The sequence below is a fragment of the Gymnoscopelus microlampas genome (assembly GCF_963454915.1).
Source record: "Gymnoscopelus microlampas genome assembly, chromosome: 15".
NCBI classification, from domain to species: domain Eukaryota; kingdom Metazoa; phylum Chordata; class Actinopteri; order Myctophiformes; family Myctophidae; genus Gymnoscopelus; species Gymnoscopelus microlampas.
Window position 1 is genome coordinate 43,244,815 of NC_139952.1, and position 25,998 is coordinate 43,270,812.

At 41.2% G+C, this 25,998-nt stretch overlaps 1 protein-coding gene across 1 annotated transcript in view; it reads right to left on the minus strand.

The window, feature by feature from the left end:
* Window positions 1–24,918, minus strand: part of LOC311062162 (uncharacterized protein) — a 112,304-nt gene extending 87,386 nt beyond the window's left edge. Inside the window, exons 1-14 of the mRNA XM_084081000.1 lie at window positions 24,745–24,918; window positions 24,117–24,185; window positions 22,345–22,369; window positions 21,259–21,276; window positions 12,173–12,226; window positions 9,849–9,979; window positions 9,631–9,756; window positions 8,956–9,013; window positions 8,155–8,202; window positions 7,908–7,976; window positions 6,661–6,800; window positions 5,484–5,606; window positions 2,279–2,339; window positions 2,074–2,154 (exon numbers count right to left, since the gene is read on the minus strand). Coding sequence (XP_083937126.1) covers window positions 2,074–2,154; window positions 2,279–2,339; window positions 5,484–5,606; window positions 6,661–6,800; window positions 7,908–7,976; window positions 8,155–8,202; window positions 8,956–9,013; window positions 9,631–9,756; window positions 9,849–9,979; window positions 12,173–12,226; window positions 21,259–21,276; window positions 22,345–22,369; window positions 24,117–24,185; window positions 24,745–24,771 — 1,030 coding nt within the window. The 5' untranslated portion in view covers window positions 24,772–24,918. The remainder of the gene's footprint in view (window positions 1–2,073; window positions 2,155–2,278; window positions 2,340–5,483; window positions 5,607–6,660; window positions 6,801–7,907; window positions 7,977–8,154; window positions 8,203–8,955; window positions 9,014–9,630; window positions 9,757–9,848; window positions 9,980–12,172; window positions 12,227–21,258; window positions 21,277–22,344; window positions 22,370–24,116; window positions 24,186–24,744) is intronic.
* Between the last annotated feature and the right edge of the window lie 1,080 nt (window positions 24,919–25,998).

A 25,998-nucleotide genomic window follows, 5' to 3' on the forward strand; every position in this document is an offset into this window, starting at 1 on the left:
CACAGGTACGTACACGCACACCCACACACACATACACACACACACACACACACACACACACACACACACACACACACACACACACACACACACACACACACACACACACACACACACACACACACACACACACACACACAAACACACACACACATAGTATCTTATATAAGTTAGGACACACACATACATACACCCATTAAGAAGACAGATGACATGCACGCACATACAGTCTTACTTCAGTGCCTTATAAGGATAAGTATCGCTATCCCTAACCCTAACCCTGTCTAATACACACACACACTCACTCACACATGGACGCGCCCCTCTACCACGCACGGACATCTGACCCCACACACATGTGGACAGTGGGAGCGCCTACATACATATACATGTATATACATGCCCCAGAGCCTTACCACGAGAACCTTCCCACGGTGTACTAGAGAGAGTAACAGCCCGTCAGACTGACCATGTAAACGTATCTTCAATAAACCCCATCTTTAATGTTACCTACTTTTGCCTGACTGACTGCCTGACTCATTTTACAGCCACTATTCGTCTCCAAGGCCATACTTAAAGATACCACATCAACATGGACTTCCACCACACTGCCAACAGCCCGCTCCTCCCCGCCCCCCCCCTGCTCCCCCAGCAAATCAAACCTTGCAGGTACTGTAGTTGTGGGCTACTCTGTAGCCCACAACTACTGGATGTGACACATACTAACCACTGCAGCCAGCAGTGATTCAAACATGACATATCAGCAGGGGTGCACATAGCTTTTTAGGTCTGGTACGCAGAAGAGCACCTGGACATGTGACTTGGTGCGCATGGCGCCCGTCCCGTTTTGTCAATGCGGGGGGGGTCAGCCCGGACAGTTTTGTCAACGGGGGCGGGGGGGTTCAGCACGGTGCCCACCGGACAGTTTTGTCAACGGGGGGGGGGGGGGGGGGGGGGGGGAAAAGGACGCTCTGCTTCTAAATTCCGCCGATTTTCGTCGTTTTTTTTTTTCTCACGCTGTTACATAAAGCCCCCAAGGTTGGTGCCCTGTGCTGCTGCGCTGATTTTATCCGCCAGATTGGGACGTTCACGGCATATTTTGCAGGTGCGTTCATCATCGGTGACGAGTGCCTCTAACAGCCGCTGCTGGCTGCGTGCACGCTGCGAGGCAATGCGAGGCGATGCGAGGCGACGCGGGTAGAGATATTATCTCTACCCCTGTGCGTAATGGCTGTACATGGGGCCGACGGGTGCTTTAGAGTGATTGTGTGAGTTTGGCTTCAGGAAGTAAATTCCTAGCCTCGATCTCCAGGCTTTTATTTTTTATTTTTGCTAAAAAATAAAAGCTTGGAAATTCCTGTCCCAGCTGTTGGTGCGCAAAAGCGCCTCGCGTCGCCTGATGTGGTGCGCATTTTTTATTTTGGGTGCGCATGCGCACCTGCGCACCAGTTATGTGCACCCCTGCATATCAGATCCACCGCCTCCCATCAGTAAATTGGTTAAATCAGTAAACCAGTAAATGTGTACCAGTATCATAAAAAATAGTTTGTAGATCTGCTATTTTTGAAAATAAAATGTGCGCAAATCTTTGAATATATATATATATATATATATATATATATATATATATATATATATATATATATACATTTTTAACTCAAATCTTTCGCGCAGAAAAATACATATCATTTTGGGTTGTCCTGACATGAAAAACAGTGGACCACTGATATTATAGCAACATAAGTATGTTTTCAAAAAAAATGTTAGGATTTAGAAGACATTTGTAGAATACCAAAGATTTGAGTTAAACATTTTCGCTTTAAAAAACAAATATATTCAAAGATTTGCACACATTTTCACGAAAAAAAAAGCTCTACAAGCTCGTAGCGTGGCGCTATGTTTTTCCGGAAATTAACGCCCTACTTGATCATACTACAGCGTCACACAAAAGCATCAAAAGTAGCAGATCCACAAGCTCGAAACTTTGGACATAATGAGGTTGATTTTGGACATAGTGATACTGTATGTCATGTTTTCCCCCGACAGTTTTCATTCCTTCAGTCTAATACTCACCCAGCTTGTCTCCTGGTGTGATGCTAGTTATCACGCTGCTCTCCTTGTGTATGTTCCTCAAGTATTCCAGCATCTCCAGGGCTAAAAGTTGTTGGTGGATAAAAGTAGAGACATAAAGGCCTTATAATAAAAAAAAAAATGGTAAAAGCAGGAATAATAATGGTAATACCGTTTCTGACTCTGGAACAAAAAAAAGTAAACTTACCCTTTACATAGGAAGCCCCTTCCAATGATGTGAACAACAAGGCAGGCAGCAGGACCACTTGCTATAAAAGAAGGCCTTAAAATTATGACAAGTCAAGCCCCGGTCAGACAACAGCGCCAGACGCATCAGAAGTGTTGGCTTCCCAGTGGTGTAAAGTAACGAAAAAACATCACATGGATGCACCTGGGACGTATCATCAGTGTTGTAGCCTGGGGTCATAGGATGTTTCGGGTCTCGCAACATACACCCTCACCCAGGTGACCCAGCCAGGGTTGATCAAGCCCCGACTTACGTCCCAGGTAGCTACCCACGGTCAGTCCTAAATAGGGAAAGACAGGGCCACTCAATACGCTTGTCCGAAACTACTCTGCCAGGAATGGGGGAGAGCGGAGGCTCTGGCACGTGGAGGGGCTAGGCTCTGTGGATGGCCTCCTGGCCGGGCTCCTCCTCCGTCTCACCAGGTCCAGGACCTGAGCGTTGCACCAGACTCCCCTGCTCCAAACATTTCTCCAAAGTAACTAAGTACATTTACTCAAGTACTGTACTTAGGTACTGTAAAATGTTGAGGTACTTTTACTTTACTGGAGTATTTCCAATTGTCTATACTTTTACTCCACTACATCTCTACTCTACTCTACTACAATTATTTGAAAACCTTAGTTACTTTGCAGATATAAATGATTACATTATAAAATATACATTAACCACCCTATTCTATTTCTAAGCTATTTGAAAATAGCCGATCTACAAGCTCACAACGCGTTGTGAGCTTGTAGATCTGCTATTTTCAAACATTTTAGTACTGTTACTTTTGGTACTTTAAGTACATTTTGATACCAATAGTTTTGTACTTTCACTCAAGTCAATTTTGAATTTGGGACTTTTACTTGTAACCGAGTACTACTACATTGCAGTATTGATACTTTTACGTAAGTAAAACATTTGAGTACTTTTTCCACCACTGTGGCTTCCCCGCTCACTTCCATTCTATGAGAAGAACGGGGTGAAGCGTCGACCTCGTTGTAGGGCGTGAAATGTCGGGTTCAACATTGATGAACCTTGACCGCGCGCCAAACCAATGGGACAGGCGTTGACCGCACTTGGCAGCCATTCCGCTTGTAGTTCTCTTTCAGCAAGTCAAACAAACTACGCACCACGACTATGCGTGCACCTCATGGTACCACAACGCCACAAGGGCCTTAAAAACAAGGCTCCAGACATCCCAAAACAAACTGGTAAGGCTACTTCTTGGCCTTACATCTACGACTCATCTAACCCATCAACAGGGTTAAGGACAGAGTACAGCAACTTGCAATAGGCCTGGTCTACAAGATACACTACACTAGCCTCGCGTGGCCAGACAATATCACACGACACACTAAAGTGAAATACAATTTTGCAAAGGCAGATTCGTCTGGAACCAGGCTAACACTACACCACAAAGACACCCATGTACCTGTCAAAGTACTTCAAAACGTAAATGAAGTTCACAATCACAAGGTAGCTCCACTGATCACGTTCAACCCAGATTTGGCACTAACAAGGGTTTGAATTTGTTCTCCTGCTATGCCAGTGATTCTCAAACTTTTTCATGTCAAGGACCCCCAAAATTATATGTATTTGGCCGCGGACCCTCATCTCAAATATTTTGTTCCAGGGACCCCTCAGAAGCAAAGATTTGAGTTACAAATGTTCGCTTAAAAAATGGATATACGTGAGACTCAGGTCTGAGTCTCAAAGAAAGATAAAGTCAAATACTGAGTAGAGACAGATAGAACTTTAACCTTTTATACTTTGGCTATTCAAAAAATAGCAGATATACAAGCTCACAGCGCACAGAGTGCCGCGCTATGAGCTTGTAGATCTGCTATTTTTTTTAAATCGTGAACATTTGTGCGAACCTTTGAATACGTATATCCATTTTTTAAGCGAACATTTGTAACTCAAATCTTTGCTTGTAACCTCATTTCCTAATAAATACCTCTTTTTGTTATAACTTTTATAACTTCGTCAGTACCTGCATTTTTGCATTTTTTTCTGTTTTCAAATTGTTTTTATGATGTTCTGCATAGTAGTGTATATCTGACTGTCATTAAATTGAGTACAAAGGACCCCAATGGAAACAAACCATAGGCTTTCTTGGGTTTTAAATCCTTTTAGCATACCTTGTATTGAACTGTAGTGTCCTGTGCTTTTTTTTGGCAAACTGCTAATAAAGTATTCAATCAATCAATAAATCAATCAATCAAAAACTAGAAAACCAGCACCATTGCCGCGGGAAGTAGGGGTGCCTAGGGGGCTGCAGCACCCCCTAATTATTTTTTTTTAAACATAATTAACACATCGGGTGCCGAACACGGTCTGAACCGTGTGTTTACATAGTAGCGCTCCGGTGCCGAACACGGTCTGAACCGTGAGTTTAGTCTTTTTGTTTTTTTCGTTTTTCTCCGCGCGGGCGGGGCTAGAGCAGCTCTGGGAGCACCCATTGTAATCCTGCGAAGGAAGTGCCAGATCGCTCACCGGAAACAAAAAAATTAATCCCATCCGCTTCCTGTCTATTTCCTACTTTGAAACGCCTATATCTCCGAATCTGTTTCCTGTGGGGAAAACCGGTCATGCGCGATGCGCGATCCCCCCCCGTTGTAACTCGCGAGGGAAATGTTATGGTTCCAGGCTGTAGCCAGGCTCATGGCACAACATGAATCGATGCTTTTTTTGCGTGGATTTGCTTGTAACGCTTTAAAGCTTTAAACAGCAAAGCACAGTCAATGGGGAGAATGCTGGCACCCACGGTATGTTGTTATGAAAAAATGCTGGCACCCGATGTGTTAAAAACACTTTTGCATAATGTACCTGTTGTTGTTGGTCGTTATTTGGGGGGGATTTAGTGCAATATGTGTTCTGGAACCGAATGAACCGAATTAAAGTAACACTTAAACCCTCCAAAAAAGTAACAAACCCGGAAAAAAAACACAAATGTTCGCACGCGACCCTTAATCTAAAACGTCTTCCCGTGGCCCTGACCAGCACTGCTGCCATCCGCTGCTGACACTTCCTACGTACAGCCCCCGCAAGGTAACATGGGAAATGGATGCGTTTGTTGGATCGGCTTGCATTTCAGACAAGTCTGACCATATACTGTAGCTTCACAAGCTCACAAACACGCACAAACACAGCCTCTCATGGATAATGATTACTTGATTACCTTCATATCGGTGATGGTCGTTCCATGGATTTCTTCCATCTGTTTGGCTAAATCCTGCATCATGTCGTGAAACCTGGAAGTGTAATAATAGCTGCCGGGCAGAGTAGAGGGATGCCATGCATTCTGGAAAACACAAAACAACACAGAAGTGACCTTTAGTAGCCACTTAATCAACAGTCCATGGCCTTAATCCATTAAGACCGGGAACGCATCTGTGTCATTTTTGTATTTCTTTGGCTATTCAAATATAGCAGATATACAAGCTCATAGCGCGGCACCGAGTGCCACGCTATGAGCTTGTAGATCTGCTATTTTTTTGAAAAAATGCAAAAATGTGTGCAAATCTTTGAATATATATATATTTAAACTAAAGCAAACATTTGTAACTCAAATCTTTGCTTCTGGGGATTCTACAATTGCATTCTAAATTCTAAAATATTTTTTGAAATAGCAGATCTACAAGCTCACAAGACGCATTGTGAGCTTGTAGATCGGCTATTTTCAAATGGAAGTAAACAAACTGTAAATACTCCAGTAAAATCTAAATTGTACTTAAGTACAGAACAGTACTTGAGTAAATGTACTTAGTTACTGTCCACCACGACTTTCCTTCGAGGCAACCACACTTGCAATTTCCTGAAATTGCACCTTTCTAGTTCCTTTCTCTTACTTTATCCAACCTTCCATAACAACACCATGTAACTGATATACTAATTCATGGTAATAAAATGTGAGTTGAGCAAACCCGTTGACAGTTGACACGCTTCCCTTTTTTTGTGGTATTTCTCAATCTTAAAGGAGTAGTTCACCCAAAAAAGTACTTATTTTCTATCAATTGCACACCCCATGAAGCAATGAATTCATGGAGATGTTTTTGGTTTATCACAATATTTGCTTTCTTAAGCCAATAATTTGATAACCGGCTGTTTCTCCGGTAAGAGACACAAAGAGTCTCCTTTGTGTCTCCTCCCGGATACATTAGCATCTTTATTATCATCATCAAATTATTGGCTCAGGAATGTGACAAAAACTAAAAAATCTCCCATAATTCAATGCTTCATGGGATGTGTAATTGATTGAAAATAAGTATTTTTTTGGGTGAACTACTCCTTTAAGCAAGTAAGCTTAACAGAGTTTTTTTTCCATTTTTATGCAGCAGTGTGTCATAGCAAATTACAATGTAGCAGCGGATGTGATCAAAGCCCAGGAGATGACTGATGATCTTGTGGTCGGTTAGAGTGAGTTTGCATACGGTGCAGAGATATAAGCGTCTGTCAGTCTGCTCCTCACTGCTACATTCCACCAGGTGCTCCAGACCTACAGGGATGACAAGGTGCAACAGAGTTAAATAATATATATGACAGGGGTCTTCAACCTTTTCAGGCCAAGGACCCCCTAGCTGAGAGAGAGAGATGAAGCAGGGACCCCCCTCTATATTGTATAAAATTGTATTTCAGATTAAACCTTTTTTGTTTACTTGGTCTGCTCTTTTTTCCCCTCTACACCTATAGCCTCTTTGCCAAAAATAAAATAGCAGATCTACAAGCTCACAACGCCTCGCACTGCGAGGCGTTGTGAGCTTGTAGATCTGCTATTTTTGGCTAAAGTTCTCCTCAGAAAAGGGATGTTAGGGTTCAAGTGGGTAATGTAAAAAAAAAAATCATATCACAAAGATTTGGCGGACCCCCTGTAGTAACTCTAAGGACCCCCAAAATTATATGTATTTGGCCGCGGACCCTCATCTCAAATATTTTGTTCCAGGGACCCCTCAGAAGCAAAGATTTGAGTTACAAATGTTCGCTTAAAAAATGGATATACGTATTCAAAGGTTCGCACAAATGTTCACGATTTTTCAAAAATAGCAGATCTACAAGCTCATAGCGCGGCACTCTGTGTGCTGTGAGCTTGTATATCTGCTATTTTTTGAATAGCCAAAGTATAAAAGGTTAAAGTGGTTACAATTATTGTGATGCTACAACATAACATATTTAGCTGGGGACCCCCTGGAACCCCCCCCCTGGAACCCCCCCCCCCCCCCCCCCCCCAAGGACCCCTGGGGGTCCCCGGAACCCACTTTGAGAACAAGTTCTTTAAAAGTCCCTCATAGATGGTTCTAATGAAAACATTAAAGCAATCTATACTACCATGGAACAGCGTATAACAGACCCCGACATTTCAGATCAACAAAGAGAGTGTGTGTGTGTGTGTGTGTGTGTGTGTGTGTGTGTGTGTGTGTGTGTGTGTGTGTGTGTGTGTGTGTGTGTGTGTGTGTGTGTGTGTGTGTGTGTGTGTGTGTGTGTGTGTGTGTGTGTGTGTGTGTGTGTGTGCATTCATTCATAAAAGAACAAACTACATATACAGTATGCCCCGTACGTACACTCTTCCTGCATCATGAGGTCATTATTCTGAGATGCAACCACTGACCTAGAAGAGGATGCTTCCTGTTGGGGGTTTCCAGGTATGTCTGTATGGTCATCTTTTTTGGTTTCGCAGCTGTGGGGATAGATGGAGCACATACATATACTGTGTATATACTGTACATATATGTGGATAGATGGATCACAAATATTGGAACACAAGGCTGTTGTTGATGACAGAATGTATGAGGAAGGATCTCTTACTGAAGGGTTCGTTCAAACTGCATAAATAATGAGGCAGCTCATCAACTGACCTGTGGTCTGCTTCAGAAGGTTGTCATTTTCACCCAGAGTGGCCATTGCTGTCAAAGAGTGAGAAGAATCATGACTTCATTTGTATGGCTCAACAGTTCAAGTGATAGTCTTTAACCCATTCAATCAGGGAACGCATACTGTGTCATTTTAGATTTCTTTGGCGATTCAAAAATAGCAGATATACAAGCTCATAGCCCGGCACGGAGCGTCACGCTACGAGCTTGTTGATTTGCTATTTTTGAAAAATCGTGAAAATGTGTCCAAACCTTTGAATATATATATATATATATTTTTAAAGCAAACATGTGTTAACTGAAATCTTTGCTTCTGGGGGGATTCTACAAAACAGTTTTCTGAAAAACACATGTATGTTGCTTTTTAATATCAATGGTTCTCAAACTTTTTCATGTCAATGACCACCCAAAATGATGTATTTGGCCGCCGACCTCAAAATATTTTTTCCAGGAACCCCCCAGAACCAAAGATTTGAGTTACAAATGTTGCTATTTTTTAATAGCCCAAAGTATAAAATATGGATAAAGTGGTTACACAGATGTGTTCCCGGTTTAAATGGGTTAATATTGAAATATAATAATGATCATATTTGATCATTTGTCTCGCCTGCATTGTGGTAGAAATTCATAATTATGTTCTTCTTAGCCAGTGGATAACTGGAGTGGAAATCTATGATCTGCGTTCCATAAACAACTTAAGGTGAGCATCAGTCACTATATGGTGTTGTCAATCTAACAGGGGATCTTCAGGATTAACATTAACATTCTAAATAAACATTATCGTACCTTTGACATAACTGGTGCCTCTCACTGTTTCAAACAAATCTGGAGGCAAGTCCAGAACCTGCACACAGAAATAATGGAATAAAACAAGCTCATGTTGAAACATGTTGAATTCTTATCAAATTCAAGCGCTCCGCACATGCCAACCACTGGTGGGAAAAGTACTCAAATGTTTTACTTAAGTAAAAGTATCAATACCGCAATGTAGAAATACTCTGTTACAAGTAAAAGGCCTGTGTTCAAAATGTTACTTGAGTAAAAGTACAAAAGTATTGGCATCAAAATATACTTAAAGTACCAAAAGGTACTGTACTAAGATGTTTGAAAATAGCCGATCTACAAGCTCACAACGCGCCGTGATGCAACACGTTGTGAGCTTGTAGATCGGCTATTTTCAAATAGTCTAAGTATAAAATAGGGCTGAAGTGGTTAATGTATGTTTTACAAAATTATTATACAATAATACAATAATTTATATCTGCAAAGTAACTAGAACTATAAGTTTTCAAATAATTGTAATGGACTAAAAGTACAATATTTTCCTATGAGATGAAGTGGAGTAAAAGTAAAACATTTGAAAATTGGAAATACTACAGTAAAGTAAAAGTACCTCAAAATTGTACTTAAGTTGTACTTGTAAATGTACTCAGTTACTTTACACCACTGATGCCAACCAACCTGCAGCTTCCCCGTGTGTCGTTCCCAGTTCTTCTTGACGTTGCTGTGGGCCACAGGATCCACCATGGTGTGGATCTTTGAGCTGGGAATCCATGAGAATCTCAGCACGTCTGGGTTGGTGTAGTTCTGGGGAAATAGGAAAGATGAAATCTCAATTACAAAAAGCATTTATGCAAACTGTTGTGTATCTCTGTGTAAACGAGGTGGTCAACACTTACATAGTAATTGCGAAGGTGCTCAGGAGAGTCGAGATGTTCACTTATGTCCGAGACTGGTTTCTCACAGGCGTGACACAGGTAGAACAGGGAGCCATCCTCTGAACCAAAGCACAGCGTCACCAGAGACAAGCCTAGGAGAGAGGCAAATGCCGAAAACAAAACACATGCATGTGTGTTAAAGGGACAGTTCACCCAAACAATAACTTTTTTTCTATCGATTAGTCACCCCATGGAATTCATGTAATTATTTATTCTTGTGCCAAGCCAATAATTTGATGACCAGCGGACCAGTAGGCAGCGATTCCGATAGGAAACACAAAGGAGACTCTTTGTGTCTCCTACCGGAAGTGCTGTCATCAAATTATTGGCTTAGGAATGCGACAAAAACAAAAACATATCCATGAATTCAAGTCTCCATGACTAACGGATAGAAAAATAGTTATTTTTGGGAGATAAGGGGATCTTGCTATGGGTAATTAACCTATTTAGACCTGGAAAGCCTATACGTTCTTAAACCCTTCAATCCGGGAAAGCAACGGTGTCATTTTAGATGTTTGCTGCTAAGTACATAGCAACATGAATTTGTTTTACATTTTTGCAATAAAATGTTTTTCAGAAAACTTTAAGCTTTAGAGGGCGCAGGGACAAACGACGCAGGGACTTTCTACACTTGTTTTGCATTATTTCCTTTATGTTGTTATTTTTTGTCAATAAATGCAAGATATCTCAATATTTTAGTGAACCCATGCAAGGCCTTTCCTCTAGTGCTGCTTTCTGTGAATATAGTATACAGATTACATTCTTTACTGCTTTCTGTTCAATAGGCTCTGCGTGTAGCTGTAGACAATCCCAGGTTTCCAGGTTACCCGTTTCCTCTTCCAGTTCATTTTCCCATAGCTTTGTTTGATTGGCTCAGCAGCAGATTTGAAATGGGAACACGTGACGGTGTCATACTGTGTCTCAGATTCATGCCTGATGCCGAGCCAATAAAACGAAGCAATGGGAAAATGAGGTGGAACAGGAAAACTGGATATGCTACTTTCTGAAAACCTGGGACTACAGTTATGCACTAGAGCCGTGGTTCTCCCTTACATGATTTTTGGGCGGTCCCCAGATGACAGAGAAGTGACAATTTAAGGACTTTTGAGACGTTTTTAATACATCCCAAAAAAAAAGAAAGAATATAAAAAAAAACATTACTGCATCAAAAGTAATCAAAAAACGATTCTATAAAAGTCAAACATCGGCCAAATTGTCAAATAATATAAGAGGCAAAAAATGTTAAAATAACAGATCTACAAGCTCACAACACCTCGCAGCGCGAGGCGTTGTGAGCTTGTAGATCTGCTATTTTCACAATATTTATGTGTGGAACCGAGTCAAACTAAATGTAATGCCTCAACTCCTATACTGTACATTCCAAGCGCTTATCAGGGTCTGGGGTCCCCAGTTCAAATATGATTCTGTTGGGGGGTCGCGGCCTGAAAAGGTTGAGAATCACTGCACTAGAGCCGATAAGCATTGGAATACGCATGCTTCAGTTGACTGAATCCGTACAGTCTGTGGTCTGTGGCTACCACCGCCCATTCTGGTCTAGATACAGTGAACCAAATTGTCGCATACAAACCACTGCATACAAACCACTACTTTTCGCACATTGTGAACAACAGGCAACAGTTACGGTTTCTTTAAGTTTGATAATCTGCTTATTTTCCCCCAAACTCCTGTGCACAACTATACTGATCAACAGTAAAATAACAGGATAAGACGTTTAAAAGCTTTAGCATCTCAGGAAGTATCAGAATATTCCAAGTTCCTTAACCCGCTTTCAATCATAGCCAGGACAAGAACCTAACTGGGATATAACAAATGAGATGTTATTTACCTGCACCAGAGTATAAAACAATAAATGACTATCCCAAATATGAAGGTGTGAGTTGGATGCTATAACATGCATACAGCACACACTTTAATAACCTAATAATGGATATTATTACACACATACACACTTCAATAACATAATAATGGATATTTCTATAACACACATACATACTTAACTAACCTAATAATGAATATTTCTATAACACACATACACACTTTACTAACCTAATTATGAATACACTATAACACACATACACACTTTACTAACCTAATAATGAATATTTCTATAACACACATACACACTTTACTAACCTAATAATTAATATTTCTATAACACACATACACACTTTACTACCTAATAATGAATATTTCTATAACACACATACACACTTTACTAACCTAATTATGAATATTTCTATAACACACATACACACTTTACTAACCTAATAATGGATATTTCGGGCGGTCTCCCAGAATGTCAATGTGATCCAAATAAACTGGAAGAGAGAGTCAGACATGGAGAAACATCAGCAATACACAATACTGTCCATTAACAAGTTTGAATTATACCAGTGATGTGGACATTGCGGTCGAACCTGACACGTGCTGATAATCTGCCCCTTAATCCTTTAAAACAGGGAACGCATCTGTGTAATTTTTACAACGCATCTGTGTAATTTTCCGCTCTATACCTAAAGGTATAGAGCGGATCCTGCTCTATACCTGACTTTGTCCGTGTTCACCGTCAACGTTCTGATTGGTCAGACCCGTCAACGTTCTGATTGGTCAGACCCGTCAACAAAGTGATTGGTCAAGCTTCACGTGACACATGGCTATAAACACATTATAAACACATATCGATGACATAATGTATCAAAGGCGCCGCTACCTTCACACAGGGTGTGATTTTTTTTATTTCTTTGGCTATTCAAAAATAACAGATCTACAAGCTCATAGTGCGGAACTCGGTCAAATATTTAAATATATATATATATATATATATATATATATATATATATATATATATATATATATATACAGTTAGAAAGTATTAAAGTATTCATTATGCAGAATGTCCCATTTCACAAATGTTTAAAAAAAAAAATCACACCCAGTGTGAAGTGGGCGGTGTGTGGTCATCACAACATGACTCACTTGAGAAAAAGGACTTTTTTTTAAGTCCGTACTGCTATTCATAGGGCTTCACATGTGTCACGTGTTTCGCTAGCCAATCACAGTCCTGAATTTGCAAAGTCAGCCAATCACATTACAGCTAGTGGTGATGACACTAGCTGTAATGTGATTGGCTGACTTTGCAAAAGTATAGATTTGCATTGACTGTGGAAGGGTTAGGGTTGTAGACTGCGTTGTAGACTATTGGCCAATCACGGTGCAGGATTGGTCAGTGTCCAAAACTCACTTATAGGGGGCGGTTACACCACCCCAAAAAACAGTGTTGATTTTGACAGCAAATTTTTATTCAGTTTTAGTCATAGTCTTTTGAATCAAATTCCATTAAGTTTTAGTCATATTTTAGTCATCTGAACATTTTTTAGTTTTTGTCTAGTTTTAGTTGACTAAATATCATAAGATTATAGTTGACTAAATCTACAGTTGAATTAGTCGACTATAATGTATTTTAGCTGTGCCTTGATGGCGTCGTAATGGCTGATTTTACACTTGGCTGCATGCTGAAAATAGCTGATCTACAAGCTCACAACGCGTCGCAGCGCGACGCGTTGTGAGCTTGTAGATCAGCTATTTTCGGAGCACAGCACGCGGGCACAACCAAACACTGACTGACTTGTCTTTTAGCTCTACTGGATCTCTTCTCCACTAGATCCCTCCCTAACATTAGTCTAGTTTTTATTTGTTGACAAAATAGTCAATATATTTAGTCTTAGTTTTAGTCATCATAGCTTAGTTTTTATTTTGTTTTGATCTAGTTTTTGCCAGTGAAAAAAGGTAGTCGACGAACATTTTTCGTCATCGTTTCGGTCGACGAAATCAACACTGCTGCCATAATGGTGATATTATATTCATCACTCTTGCCCAGATATAGAAGGGCGGCAGCCTGCACACATCGGTGTTACTACTTGCTTGGCATGCATGGCAACCGATTGTGTTGTGAGTGAGGTCAGACCAGAGCTCTGCTCAGCATATATGAGGTGGGAAGTTACTTTAGACTTCCACTTCATTCCACTGAGACCAGGAGTATCTCTCCACAAGAGATTCAGACAAAGAATACAGGGAGATAAAGAGAGAGGACACATTTTCCAGCTTCAGCAGAGCCTATACAACTCCGTCCCCATCACAGTCCATGTACAGCAGCAGCTTTGTCCGTGAACCGCCACTCCTGGGAGGAGTGTGGTCCCAATCCTCCCAGACTAAGCTCTCCTGTTCCGAGTGTACCTTCACGTCTCAGCCGAGCCACGACGACCTCAACCTCCAAACACTGAGGAACGGACATAATCTGCTCAGAGGCCTGTCAGCAAATAACCAGCTCTGTAACGAGCCGGAAACGAGGAGACACAGACCCACCGAAATCTCAAAGACATCAACGGTATACCGAGATGTTAAACCAACTAGGAGATGTAAAGAAACATCAGGTGATTTACACAGGAGAGAAGAAAACTCACATCTGTAAACAGTGTGACACAAGTTTCAGTAAGTTAAGTCACCTGAAGAGACACCAGCGTATCCACACTGGAGAAAAGCCTTTCCAGTGTAAACAGTGTGACAAGAGATTCAATGTAATCTGAACAAACACCAGCGTGTCCAGTGTCCACACTGGAGAAAAACCTTTCCACTGTAAACGGTGTGACACAAGTTTCAGTAAGTTAAGTCACCTGAAGACACGCCAGCGTGTCCACACTGGAGAAAGACCTTTCCACTGTGAACAGTGTGGCAAGAGTTTCAACGAGTCGTCTGATCCAACACCAGCGTATCCACACTGGAGAATTACCTTTCCACTGTAAACAGTGTGGCAAGAGTTTCAGTCAGTTGGGTCATTTTAAGAGTCACCTGCGTATCCACACCGGAGACAAACCATATTTCCAGTGTAAACAGTGTGACAGGAGTTTCAGTGAGTCAGGTAGTCTGATCAAACACCAGCGTGTCCACACTGGAGAAAAACCTTTCTACTGTAAACTAACTGTGTAACAAGAGTTTCAGTCGGATAGACACTCTGAGCAAACACCAGCGTATCCACACTGGAGAAAAACCTTTCCACTGTAATCATTGTGAAAAGAGTTTCAGTCAGTCAGTCGATCTGAAGAAACACCAGCAGCATGTCCACACCGGAGAAAAACCTTTCCACTGTAAACATTGTGAAAAGAGTTTCATTCGGTCAGATACTCTGAAGACACACCATCGTATCCACACGAAAAACCCATTCTACTATAAACAGTGTCACAAGAGTTTCAGTAGGTTAGATTGTCACACTAGCATTTGTGAAACATGTACAGTATGATCCATAATGATCTCACAGAGCTTTCCAATCCAAGCTGTAGACTACTATCACCGAATCAGGCTTGTGAGGTAACCATAATGCTTAATTTATGCTGCACGCTGAAAACAGATATACAATAGGGGTGTGCCGATATATCGTCCCGCGATATATTGCCATATCAAAACGTGTATATATATATATATATATATATATATATATATATATATATATATATATATATATATATATATATTTAAAATATATATATATATGCTAGTGAAAGGTAGAGGAGTTCTTACTGTATGGTGTGTATAATATGAAATGTGAGCTTACCATAATCACAGTACTTAATCATATTCCATCATATTCAAGGGCTTTTGGAGAGAAATGAGACTCCAATCACTTTCGGTTTAGAGCACTGCAGAGGGCAGGTGTGTGTCTGTGTCCAGCCGATGCTCGTTGACACTCGTTAATGTTACATGCATCAAGTCATATGTTTCTGCACTGTCAAATAGGCCCACATCGAATCTATAGCATCAAAGCCATAGATCTTTTACAAGTGACCCTCTCTGGCGTCTCTCTCACATCTAGAGTCCACCTCACATCTAACATCCACCTCACAGCTACGTTGCATCAGTCATCCAACTGATATGGTGTTAGGGACCCGGATGTTTTGCGACCCATATGCAGAACTCAACATCAAAGTATACTCAGGAGACCAAGGTTGACAATAAACGACGACTTTACTTAAATCATAATAATGCAAACAAACATAGGTACACCTCAAACAGAGGGAATTACATTACAACGGGGAAACACAGGGACCAAGGAACAAGCCCCACAACAATACAATGATCCAGCACAGAGTGAAGTCACAGACAGTCTTAAAGATGGAGTGCCATGATATTTTTCAACCCTAAAACCTGATCATAAGGTATTATTATTATGTAAGGATTTTTTTTCAAAAAATAAAAGTGTACAGAAATTGTTTAAAAAAATGTTTTTATGTGGACACGCCTCCAGTTCATTAAGTATGCCTGGTTCTCACCTTAGCACCTCCTCCACCACCTTAGCACCACCCACCTGTCCTAGTCCCTCCTCCTCCTCATGCCCACACCTGTTGTGTCATGATAATGAGGGGGAGGGTATGTTTTTTGGGGGCTCTGTGATGTCACTATGCCCCTGTTTTTGGATTGGCACGTTTGACTCTCAAGGTTTCAGCCTCCAGGAAAAAAACTCCAAATAGTCAGAGAAGACATGAAACACCATAAAACCACCAGCGGGGGCCTTAATGAAGTTCTATCAACCTCATAGACACATGAAAAACAGAAAAAGTGCAAAAACATGGCACCACCTCTTTAAATAGTCTCTGAGGCTCGTTAGCCAACTAGGCACGGCTGCCACCCGCAGCTGAGTCCATTCTATGGACTCCATATCTCTATCTGCCATTCCTTGTCCGTTTTATGGGCATGTATGGAGATCTCTGTATATATCTGTCAGTCGTTGTCTCGTTTATGGCCATATATGCTGACTGATCTGTTAGGGCCTGATGCCACGATGACACATTGAGGTTAGAGAACACAGTCCATATTTGGCTGTAGCTGCATTGGAAAGTCGTTATATGGTTATGGCTGATCATGGTGACATGAGCTTGACGATTTGGTCCGTCCGCTTGCCCATCCTCCCTTAAGGTTTTTTTTTTTTCACCACGTGACTTCCATATTGATTGATGAATTGAAACAGCTTCACCCCCCCCCCCCCCCCCCCCCCCCCCCCTCCCCCCCGGGAGGCATGCGTCGCGTGTTTAGGCCTAAAAGAAATGGTGGGCCACCGGCTTCGAATGCTATCAACGCATTGAATGGGAGATTATCACGTTTTATCAGACCATTGAATGGGCGAGTAGGTGACGAGTAGGCGATACACGGACCTACCCGCGATTTGTCAGGTACATAACTCGGTACATAACTCCAACGGCGCTGAGTAGGCTCAGGCGAGCGTCGCACCGCTCAGGACGGCAACTCGGTCGCTTTAGCTCCTGCTAAAAGATCAGCCGGCCAGGGTGACGGCTTGTGTTGGTAGCCGTACACATACTCGCACACACACACACACACACACACACACACACACACACACACACACACACACACACACACACACACACACACACACACACACACACACACACACACACACACACACACACACACACACACACACACACACAGTGCTGCCCCCCCCCCCCCCCAACAGCCAAGCAGGTGCCATACTAGGCCATCTGCAGTGGGGGAGTCGCCAGATAAATGGCCCTGGGAATGGGAGTTAAGGTAGGATGACCTTCAGCAATCACTGGAGCCTTTCACTGCCAAGACAAGGCAGGACTACACAGGATGTCTGACTCATTAATAATAACCTTGTAAACCAGAAGAATATCCTATTGCATCTCTCTGCCTAATCATTCCTCACCACAACACTTTCTATCCTCAAAGTGGCCCGCACTTTCGACTCTAGCTTAGAGGAAGCTTTTATGACAAAAGTCATTAAATAACAGCCGCTCCTTGATACCAGCACAGAGCAAGGTTATAGCTGAATTGTGTTTACAATTTAGACAGTTTAGCAGATGCTCTTATACAGAGTGACTTCCAATAAGCAATGTAAACACAAACATTTTGGTGTATGGGGAAAAAGGAGCAGACTAAGTATAGAGCCCTGGGAGACACCGGTTGGTGAAGAATATAGGATAACAGAATGCACGCTGTTTGTTTTTGGCAGCCTAGGACATGTCCATAGGTTGGCCATAAAGAGGCTTCCAACAATTTGGGAAGCCAAAAAAAGCAGCTTAACGGCTTGCAAAATTCGGTGCAATCTCTTCTATCATTGGTAGCCCCCAAATAAGACGCTGTTACTTATACCGCTGAGGGGTGTCTGGGTATTTGTCCAGGATTTGCTGACTACTAGACTAAAGTAAAATAACCTGTTTTCCAATGCAGTTATTAGTCACAAGCTCTTGTTAACACTTTTCATTAGTTACATATTCATAATAAAAAGACTTAACCAATTTCAGAAGCTTGTAGGTCAGCTATTTCCGCTACCTTTACATTATGTAACACTCTTGCACGATCAAGTAGCACATTGAAAAAAGAGAAACACATACAAATATGAAGATGAAAGTTTTCTGCCTGACAGCAAAGCTATCTTCTGCATGTGTCTCTAACCACACAACATCCGCAGCCTTGTGAGGTTATCTCGCTTGGCATCTTTGAGCGGAAGTGGGAGTTGACGCCTATAATGGAACATTCTACACCCGTACAAAGGTCAAAACATTTGTCTTGTGTCACCAGATGACAAACAGTAGAAAGCCATTTGCTCTTTCATGGAAACATAACACCTCGACTGCAGAGAAATGCAAAAATATTGACCGCACATAGTGCATACTTGCTCTATCTATAGTACTGTATCTGTATACACAGAACAATAAAGGTGGCACCACATGGCAACCAAAACTGGTTATTCAGAGTGATGCCTGAATAACCAGTTTCGGCGAATGTTCGCCGAAACTGGGAAACCGTCTTTTGTTTTTTCGGCGAACGTTCGCCTATAAAAACACACCCCAAAGTGGAATGCTAGCGTTTAAATAGTGAAAGGCGCCTCAAAGAACCATTATGGTTTAACCATGAGGAAGAACTGTGTTAGAAGTATATACTTTATATTGTTATCATGTTGTTCACCTTTTGCCTTTTGATTTTGTTCTGACCATTTGAATATCATAGAGGCAAGATGAAAATGGCACAGGCCTGGTATGTATTGTTTTGGCACAGCTTGGTCGGGGACACAAGCAAGTGACACAAGCAAGTTCCCCTCTTATCTTTGTGCACAACTAGGCTCTCTCCCTACTTTCCCCTGAGAACTATCGTACCACCACCCTAAATATTTAACCCATAGAGACCGGGAAAGCATCTGTGTAATTTTCTTTGGCTATTAAAAAACAGCAGATCAACAAGCTCATAGCACGGCTATGAACTTGTAGATCTACTATTTTTTTTTTATCGTGAACATCTTTGAATATATATATATATTTTTTAAAAGCGAACATTTGTAACTCAAATCTTTGCTTCTGGGGATTCTACAAATGTCTTCTAAATCAGTTTATTTTGAAAAAAATGTATGTTGCTATAATATCAGTGGTTCTCAAACTTTTTCACGTCAAGGACCACCCAAAATTATATGTATTTGGCCACGGACCCCCATCTAAAAATATTTTGTTCCAGGGACCCCCCTCCCCCCAGAAGTAAAGATTTGAGTTAAAAATGTTCCCTTGAAAAAATATATATATTCGAAGATTTGCAAAAAAATGCAAGATTTTTCAAAAAATAGCAGATCTACAAGCTCACAGTGCGGCACAAAGTGACACGCTATGAGCTTGTAGATCTGCTATTTTTGCATAGCCAAAAGTATAAAAGCTAAAATCTAACATCCTGACACAGATGCGTTCCCGGATTGAATTCAATTCAATTCAATTCAATTTTATTAAAGTGTCAAATCACAACAAGTTGTCTCAAGACACTTTACATGTAGAGAAGAGACCCAACATCCCACCCTGAGCAAGCAATTTTGCGACAGTGGCAACGAAAAACTCCCTCTTAATTCAACAGGAAGAAACGTCAGGCAGACCCTAGGCTCTAGGGCGGGGGCCTTCTGCCTCGACCGTGTTGGGGGAAAGAAGAGAGAGAGAAAGGGAGAGACAGAGGAGAGACAGAAAGAGATACAGTGCAAGCAGTAACAATAACAATAATAGCAAATATAATAGTGTAAGATACTAGCATATGATAGTATAATATAGTACAGCAATAGTGTGTATGCAGTATATAATGGAATAATATAAAAATGAATGGGTTAATATAGTTCTCCCCTGAGCTCATGTACTAAAATCATACAATGTGAAATGTCTCTGAGTCTGCTTGCATCATTCAACAATTACTAATTGATAAAGAATTCCACAAAAGTCATCTCTCTTGGCCTGGGCCGTAGCGTGACGGTCCAGGCACCCTAGGCTGCAATGCCAGCGTGTCGCGGGTTCGACTCCCGTTCCCGGCGACCTTTGCAGCGTGTCAACCCCCCATCTTTCTCCCCATTTCCTGTCAGTCGACTTTCCCTATCCCTCTCTAAATAAAGGCATAAAACAAAACGAAAAGAATAATAAAAAAAAATAATCTCTTTAATCTCCCTCTATGTCAGTGGTTATCAAAATGTGGGTCAGGATCCCTAGGGGGGGTCACCAAATATATATTATCTTTTTTTTTTGGGGGGGGGGGGTCCCCAGATGATTTGCTTAATGTGCAACAGTGTTTTCTCACTCAACAGTAAACAAACCAACATACAGTATAAGTGTATACAAGGTATCTGCCCACTGCTAAAGTGACACTTTAAGGATTTTAAAGACCTTTTTAATACCTCTAAAATGAAAGAAATAATTAAATAAAATAAGACCATTAGTGCGTCATAAGTAATCAACAAACTATACTATACTATACTAAAGCAGGGGTCTTCAACGTTTTCAGGCCAAGGACCCCCTAGCTGAGAGAGAGATGAAGCAGGGACCCCCTCTATATTGTATAAAATTGTGTTTCAGATTAAACCTTTTTTGTTTACTTGGTCTGCTCTTTTTTCCCTCTACACCTATACCTCTTTGCCAAAAATAGCAGATCTACAAGCCTCCTCGCAGCGTGAGGCGTTGTGAGCTTGTAGACCCCCTAGGGGTCCCGGACCCCCTGTTGAAGACCTCTGCTTTAAAGAATGGTCAAACATTGGCCACATTGTGAAATATTATATTACCGATCCACATGCTCACTACATGCTTTGAGTGAAACAAAAATGTAGTGCCTCAACTCCTACAATTCCAAGTGCTTGTCATGCTGGGGGTTCCCCAGTTCAAATATATTATTATTTTGGGGGGTCGCGGCCTGACAAGTTTATGAACCACTGCTCTATGTCCTCTCTCTCTGGTCTCTATAGTCCCTCTCCTACCTGTTCTGCTGTCACTGTCAAAAGAAAAGAAAAAACACAGAAAACATGGAAGCTTACCATGTCCTTGGAACACCTCTGAAAACATCCAGCAAAACATCCAGCAAAAGAGCATCCAGAAAGAAAGCAAAACAGAACAGAGGTCAATTCAATTACATCTTGTGGTCAGTACAGTAGAGCTTAATGTAAACATGAACTATTGTGTGCTCACATTTCATGCAAGGCAGATACTGACATGTACTGTAGCTGTAGAGGAAGTGATGTAATACAATGTCATTTAGTCCCTTTGATGTCACAGGTTTAAACAAAAGTAATGCACTTTTTTAAATAATCAGATTCAAGTGAAAAGTGATTATCCATCAAGCCATATTTAACATGTATGATGCCTTCATTTGCCCTGGGTGAGGGGAGTGATAAAAGGACAGAGAGGGTGATCAGCCCTAGGGCTGATATGACAGTAGCTGACCAATCAGCACATTGAACTGTCACCACGAGTGACCTCTGACCTGCAGAGGGAACTGTCAGACATGGTCACTGAGTTGGTCAAATGTTACGTTCTCTACTTTATGACTGAATAGAACTATGGATAGATAAACATAATGTTATGTTCTCTTCTCTATACAAGAAAGGTAGCATGCAGAGGCTTAACGTGGCCTACAATGATGCCCTGAGGATACTACTTAAGGATAAGGATAATTCCTTTAACAGGTCCGTTCATGAAAGTGAACAGTATTATTGAGGATATAGTCAATCCAGGGAAGAGCTGTCTCTTGTACTCGTCCAGGCTACATAAACACTGGAGAGTCAGATTCTATGTATGATTTTATGTTTGTTTTATTTTTCATTTATTGTTTAATTGTGTGATGTTGATGATTTGTATGTACTATATGGACCCCCTGTGTGTCTGGAATAAAGTTTTAATTGAGTTGAATTTATGACTGAATAAACATAATGTTATGTTCTCTTCTTTATGACTGAATAGAACTATGGATAGATAAACAAATCATCTCCTATATGGCTAGGACTGAAACGCCATCCTCCGGCTGGATAACCTTGGGCAATGATGAATGCCTTGTCTAAATGCTCTATTATTTAAACATTAACATTACTGTATCTTGGAAGCACAGTAAACAAGAGATGACCTACCTTTCTGAAACAGTTCCGCCTTTTCCTGTGGGTAGAGAACAAGAGACGGGTTTAGATTTAGAAATGGTTAATTTATGTGCCGTTTCTCAACATTAATTTCTGGGTATTTCTCAATCTCAAGAATACCAAAACAAGAGAAGGGAGTAAAGGAGAGCTCAAACGCCCCTTCTCTGGGGCCCAAGGTTGACAGTGTAGAACTGGCGTAATTTCAGGTTAGTCAGAGCTCATAAATATCACATTTGAAGTGGTTTCTTACGAAACGAGACGGAGACCAAGATACTCTTCAAAACGTAATGATTTATTCACAAACTGCAGTGCCTTGATTTCAGTGTGGACCGAAACCAAGTCCAGTATTCAGCAGGCGACAAACTTTTATACTGTCCCACACAACGGCACAAATGATCCACATCACACGTCATCAAACACATGTTTCCGCCTTGCCCTTTCTACACAGATTTCACTGTCATCACATCACAACTTACATCCTCCAGTTTTGGGCCTAAAACCTTTGGCAGAGTTATTAATATATGGAGTATGGAGCCCTGTTATACATTTTCCTTCAACCATCTGTGCCTCCTCATCCTCTCATGGTGGTCTGACTAAGACAGGTGATCCCTTAGGTGCTATTAGGGTGGCGTTCTCGGGGCCCTTCCCTGCTACCGAGCATTCCTACTATATGCCTACGTGATTATCTGCTTGACAGCGATATATTCCATTATTACATATAGGGCTATATATGGTTCAGTTATTTAGCTGTCGACCCCCCCACGGCCAAACTGTGGCCTTGCCCAGGCCTGGAATTTCATAATTTAAAGGGTAAAGCCCTTGCCCCTAAACTAAGCCCACTTTGTTTTAGTGCCCAGTTCTCTCCAGAGCCCACTTTGTTTTGTTTGTTTGTTTTTTGGGGGGCTTTTTATGTCTCTATTTAGAGAGGGATAGGGAAAGTAGGCTGACAGGAAATGGAGAGCCCACTCTGTTTTAGTGCCCTGTACACATGCAGGCTGACCTCTGTAATCCCACTAAAGGACTACAAAGTACCAACACAAGCAGATGATAATTAATGGACAGATAGTCGGAGGTTGATGTAAACCAGACATGGCCAAAGTCTGGCCCGGGGGTCAATCGTGGCACGAGGTCAGATTTTATATGGCCTGCAACATCCTTCAACATCCACTTCAGCCCTATATACATTTAGTTCATTTGAAAATAGCCGATCTACAAGCTCACAAGGCGTCGCCTTGTGAGCTTGTAGATCGGCAATTCATTTTTGGATTTTTTTTATACATTTGGAAACTTGTGAAATGGGACATTCTGCATGAAAAATGTGAGTACTTTCCACCACCATCTGAAAGTTGGTGAAAGTTAAATACAGAGTTCCGAGAGGATGCATTTTGTCTATCAGTCTCTCCTTCCCCTGGTATAAACACCATGCCGGTGGCACCTTATTTACATTCTCTGCTAGGACTCTACATTCAGACGCAAACATAACAATGTGTAGCCTATCTATAGGCTAATGAACTGATTCAGAATAGCCTACAGTGCTATACCTAGGTACTAGTAATATAAAAAGTCTACCTCAACATAGTACAGTAGGCCTACTTGAGTAATGTATAGTTACTTTACATCACTGCTTTCAGATCACTGTCACACTTCCTGACATTTTCATTTCATTTCAACATTCATTGCTCGGCTAAAGTTTCAAACTCCATTTGGGTCTCCCAGAATAATAATAATAATAAACAAATATGATATTAATATTATCCTATACATACCTGTCGATGTTCCTCGGATCTCAGATGTTTCTTGTAATTACCGATAGAGGGACAGTCCACAAGACACACCTGACAATGTATTATAAAATAACAAATTATAAAGTAATAAATGTCAATTTTCAATGCATTAGGCATTGATTTAGCAGACGCTCTTAATCCAGAGCAATTTACAGTAAGCAGGTAATTACGAGGTAATAAAACATCAAATGCATAGAAATAGTCATCTAGGATCAGTGGTGGAAAAGTAATCAAATGTTTTACTCAAGTAAAAGTATCACTGCAATGTGGAAATACTCTATTAAATGCAATATGTTAGTTACAAGCTCACAACACGTCTTGATGCAATGCTTTGTGAGCTTGTAAATCTGCCATTTTCAAAATATTTATTTATACATTTTAGACATAATAACTTGTGAAACAGGACCTTCTGCATAATGAGTACTTTTACTTTTGGTACTTTAAGTATATTTTGAATACTTTTTTACTTTCACTCAAGTAAATTTGGTTTTAGACTTTTACTTCTGCATTGCAGTATTGATGCTTTTACTTATAAGTAAAAAGTTTGAGTACTTTTAGTTTTTCCACCACTGCAGAAAAAAGCGACAAGCCTAAATGTAGTGCAGCCTACCTGACAGAACAGTCCTGGAGGAGCCATGCTGAATACAACCAAACTGACCCGAAAAAAATCACTTTCTAAACGGATTCGACATGGAAGCTGGTCAGAGGAAACTCCCTAGAGAGAAAATCCATCAGTGATTAAAAAAAAAAAAAATCCTGGTCGCTCTTTACTTTGCAGCTCTCTCTCTCTCTCTCTCTCTCACACTGGCCTTGAGGACCAGACCAGACAGTTAAACGGAGAACAACAGCCTCCTGTGGCGGTTCATTAGTTTAATGATGGGAAATACAAGGGGGAGTGTCAGGCAGTGCCAGCTAGCAGCTGGTCTAGCCTTGAAACATGACTGTCGTATCATTACAGTCATGGCGCTACTTGTTCCTGGTTTTTGAAATGTCTACATTTACAACTCGTACATCTACATAAACGTTCAAATTTCGAATATAAAGTACTGACCCCACGGCCACGGAGGTAACATGTTAAAACGCCTGGGTCTAAGTACCCGTATCTTCCGTATTGTTCAATAAAAAGCATTTTACTCCCATCGGCGGCCATCCTTTTCATAGTTATAATGTATCAGAGTGCAGTACACCTCCCAACCAATAAGGTCGCGTAGTTGAAACGTATTGAGAAAATTCTGAGAAAATGGCCACCGATCGGATTAAAATGTTTTTTATTGAACAATACGGAAGATACGGGTACTTAGACCCAAGCGTTTAAACTTGTTACATCCATGGCCGTGGGGTCAGCACTTTATATTGTAAATGTAGGCATTTCAAAAACCAGGAACAAGTAGCGCCATGACACTGGTGACAGACGAGCGTCATGTGAACCATGCCTACAGCTGGACCAGAGCGTTTTATTCAGCCATACAGGCGCGCTGCTCTGCTTATAGACCGAACATGTACACTGCCGTGCGAGGTCTCCAACTTTAGTAAAAACAAATAAACAAAACTATTTCGCAACTTACCGAAACAAAGGCAGTTTTGTGTTGTTGAAAGTCTATTATCCAGGGTGGGAAGCCTCTCAGCACCCCACCTTCTCTGTATAATACGCTTTTTGGGCAGAAAATAAAATGTGTCCACCAGACGGAAATTATTTTATTTACTCCACTGCGCCCTCTACAGATCTGGTGAATATACATGACCATTGACCAGATCTGTGGAGGGCACAGTCACAGTGGAGTAAATACGTAAATAAAATAAAGTGGAGTAAAGGGGGAAGTTGGTCAGTCAAATTTGAGGCCTACTGGAGTACTTGCTTAAAAGT